The sequence below is a fragment of the Trachymyrmex septentrionalis genome, unplaced genomic scaffold, assembly GCF_001594115.1.
Source record: "Trachymyrmex septentrionalis isolate Tsep2-gDNA-1 unplaced genomic scaffold, Tsep1.0 scaffold37, whole genome shotgun sequence".
NCBI lineage: Eukaryota > Metazoa > Arthropoda > Insecta > Hymenoptera > Formicidae > Trachymyrmex > Trachymyrmex septentrionalis.
The window spans coordinates 4,225,262-4,229,436 of NW_017305536.1; the positions used below are offsets into that span (position 1 = coordinate 4,225,262).

The window sequence follows — 4,175 nt, forward strand, 5'->3', positions numbered from 1 at the left end:
TCTCAACATGGCAATAGAATTGGACGAAACGCGGATCAGATAATTAACGTTGAAAAAAATAAATGGCATCTTATCAATATTATATCGATTCATTAAAGATTTGCCCCGACATACATTGTCTTACTTTATAATATATTGTTTTTTTCTACCAATTCTTTTATCGTGCTCTTTTTATTATTAGGACTCTTTAAAATTTATTATATTTGTAATCATCAATATGAGCTTATATAATCACAATTTATTTTTATTTATTTTTAAAAATCATTAGTACATACAGAAAAATATTATTCTATTGCTAAGAAAATGATTACTCAATTTACTTTTTTCTTTTAGTAACAATTATATTTAACAAAGGATATTTTTTCTCTCTCTTTTTTTTTCTCGATAATAAAATTTTATATTTAATATACCAAAATAAAATATTTTATATTTATTAAAAAGAGAGAAAGAGAAAGAGAGAGAAACTCTCATTATCATATACTTAAAACAAGAGTTTCTTATCTTTTGAAATATATTATACAAGATCGAAAAAGTTACATTATATAATAAGCAAATCGAATTTGTTTTAATTTAATAATCTTGATTGAATTACATAATTAATCAATAATAATTATAAATTTAAACTTATTACGCGAATCATGTTTTAAATAAATTTCATGCTTGTAATAAACTTATAATAAATTTGCGGATTTATGAGCTTTTAAAATACTTGAAATAAGTAATTTATATATAGTATGTATTGTTCTGTGTGTAAAGTTTTTAAAAGCTTGAGTAAAATCCTCTTCTTTTCAATCACAATAAAGTTTAGAACTGCGTTATTTATATGTATGATATAATTTCGTTTTATGTTTTATTCTTATTACTTATCATTGACACTCAGTAAATGTTAAAATAGTTCATTAAAAATGATTATGCATAAATAAAAAAAATATTAAATCATTTATTTATTTCTAAAGATTAAAAAATGCGTCGTACATTTTAACAAAATGTAAAAAAAATTTAGATTTCAGTAAATTTGTAAAAATATTGATGCGCGCATACACACACACACACACACACACACGCACAAATGTTGCGATTTGATTAAGATATCTCAGATATTATCGAATAATCAATTATAGTTGCGATACTGAAAAAAATTTATCTTATCGCTAAAATTATATGTATAAGTATATTGACAGAACTCAGGTATAAAATTGTACATACATATATTGATAGAAGTCAGGCACTTTATAAGTCAGCGGCTGAATGGGCGGTATTAACAATAGAATAATGTTAAACATGGAGACGCATGTTCTAATTGGTGTCTTGTTTGCCTGCACTGTAACTGGTAAAAATATTTAAGTGTTTTTCTGTAAAAAGACAAATTTATTGCATTCTAAATTCGCACATTAATTTGTATAACTTTTTAAAATTTGAATAGAAAGATAATCGTTATATAATATTATAATATTTTCGTTTCATTTGATATTTCCTCTTATATATTTCCTTTTTCATTTTGTATTATGCGATGTATCTTGTATCTCCGATTATGCAGGGCTTCCAGTGAAAGAGGAGGTGTTTCCTGACGATATTTTTACTTCATTGGATTATGCATTATTTGAAAATGAAGTAGCGTATGTATACGATGACAACAAGAACCTGGTGAAGCTGACGTTGGAAGACGATCACGTTGAGCAGAATGTATATAAAAATGACAGCGATTTGTCAGAAAGTGTCCTCTTTTATCTGTACAAAAGAGACAATCCCATCGAATCGGAGCAGCTCTATGTCGACGATGAAGATACTCTTAAGAACAGCAGCTTCGACTTTACAAAACCAACGCGTATTATAACTCACGGATGGAAGAGTTCGGGCACCAGCGAATCGTGCATTTTAATTCGCGATGGTATTTAATTATTTGTCATTAATGTATAAATATTTATTAGTGTTTCGTTACTTAAGAGAATTATTATAGAAATTCAACATATGGAACATTAATTTCTTTCTGTACAGAAATTGATTAAGTCTCAAGACAACGTAACCTTTCGTTACTTTTCTTAGATTATTACTAATATTTGTTATTTCTTATGTTGCAGCTTATCTTCGGATCAGCGATTACAACGTAATTATCATCGACTGGAGTGCAATAAGTAGCATGTCCTATATTTTGGCTAGCAGGCGTGTCACAGTAGTTGGTCAATACGTCGCCACTATGATTGATTTTCTCGTAAAGTATGGAATGAATTCGTGGGAAACCAAAGTGATCGGCCACTCTCTTGGTGCCCATGTAGTTGGAATCGCTGCTTACAACGCTAGCAGCGATATCGGTTACGTCGTGGGTAAGTTCTTGACATTTTACATCTAATAGCTTTCACATTCGTCTAAGAACGATATTTGCACAAATATATCTTTATGTTTAATATTCTGATTAGTGTTTAAAATTTTTGTATGCGACAAGAAGCCACTCTTTTTATCAAACGTCATTGAATCTCATCGGAGATTATATATAAACGATTAAAAGAATTGTATTTCTCCCTTCTTTTTATGTAGAAAAATGTAATAGTATATTTTTAATATTAATGTATTATTACTTTTTACAGAAACATTTTGTGAGGTTTATCAAATTTTTGAGAAACATGCGTTTATTTTTCATGTTTGATGCGCATTAAGCATCCAATATGCATGCGTTATTTCATAGAAAGTTTTATGTTTTTTATAGAAAAAAAACTTTTTTTTACGTGTTAATCAAACGTTGTCATTTCCCGTTTTATTTATCAAATATAAAAGTTGATTATATTGGTCTCAATCGATCAATTAATTATAAGTATTCACTGTCATGGCGTGAATTTATTGTTCCAGGACTAGATCCAGCTTTGCCTGGCTTTAGGTCGTCAGGTTCAGGATCCAGAATATCGAAAGACGATGCGAGTTATGTGGAGATCATCCATACTAACGGTGGTCGGCTTGGCTACTTCGCGGCCATCGGAGATATTGACTTTTATCCTAACGGCGGTCAAAGGCAAGTCGGCTGTGGCGTAGATCTTGGCGGCTCATGTTCTCACGGTCGCTCGTATCAGTACTTCGCCGAGTCTATCACTAGTCACGTAGGGTTCCTCGGGAGAAGCTGCGACAACTTCTCTAAATTTAAGTCGGGTTTATGTAACGACACGCACGCAGCTATCATGGGTGGTCACAAGTCGCTCTTCAGACCAAGCGGTACCTACTACCTCATAACTAATCCGTCGTCTCCGTTCGCGATCGAACCGCTCGCGATGTGACGCCGATGATCGGCGCTCTATCTAGAAGGATCGGCCCGATTGACGATCAGCCGTCAGCGAGGATTCTGGATTTGGAAATTCATTGCGGAACAGGAAGGAGAAATCCGCCGGGCTAAACTCGTTTTTCCCGGCAATCGATCGGACGTGTTCACGGTGCGTAATTTCGTTTCCGCCCGCAGCGGCTGTTTCGAACGCGAGTATCGTAGCTCTTGTACCAGGGCATTTTTATATCGTCTAAGCTGGGCCTACAAATCGTTGAACTATCGGGAATCGTAGATGCTACTTATTGAAAGAACAAACTGAAGTATCGTCGACATCGCGCGACGTATTTCGCTTTACCGTCGACCCAATTACCGGGATAACGCAACCATCATGTATGTTTTGCGAAATACGTCTCGTGTGATGTAAAAAAAAACGCATCGTAACTTTTCATTGGAAATGCAAAATATCGGGGGGATACGTCCGGTGTTGTAAATGCGAGTCAAGTCGCATTACACACACGTATCAATTTCTCTGCCGTTGTCCATTTTTTTCTCGCAGCGACTCGCAACGCTTCGATGCGTATACGCGTGTAAACATCCACCGAGACGCATGGCCTCTTGAAATACGAATTGCTCGGACTAGCCGCGGTCTTAGTCGCGGTACATTAAATTTTATCGTAATATATCTCGCATATATATCGCGCATAGCAATAAAGATAATAAGGCAATGTGGAAAACAGTTGGATTAAACCACGCGCTGAATTTTAGGCTCCGGGCTGTTTCGTGTAAACAGACGCAGATATTTATCATTTTGACATAATGCACGAGATGAAGTTTTGAAAAAGAAGATAAACGTGATTTCGCAATATAAGAGAGACCGTCGCGCTCGAAACAAGAGCTACCTTCGTCAATTTTAACGTGGATGCGCGAACGA

General features: G+C 34.1%; 1 protein-coding gene across 1 annotated transcript; it reads left to right on the forward strand.

Annotated features, from left to right (window-relative positions):
* Positions 1–1,248: 1,248 nt before the first annotated feature.
* LOC108750443 (phospholipase A1-like) lies at positions 1,249–3,680 on the forward strand. Its single transcript, XM_018489879.1, has 4 exons — positions 1,249–1,330; positions 1,538–1,888; positions 2,079–2,321; positions 2,842–3,680. The coding sequence occupies exons 1-4, from the start codon at positions 1,249–1,251 to the stop codon at positions 3,258–3,260; spliced, it is 1,095 nt and encodes a 364-aa protein (XP_018345381.1). The 3' UTR covers positions 3,261–3,680.
* The last annotated feature ends 495 nt before the right edge of the window (positions 3,681–4,175 follow it).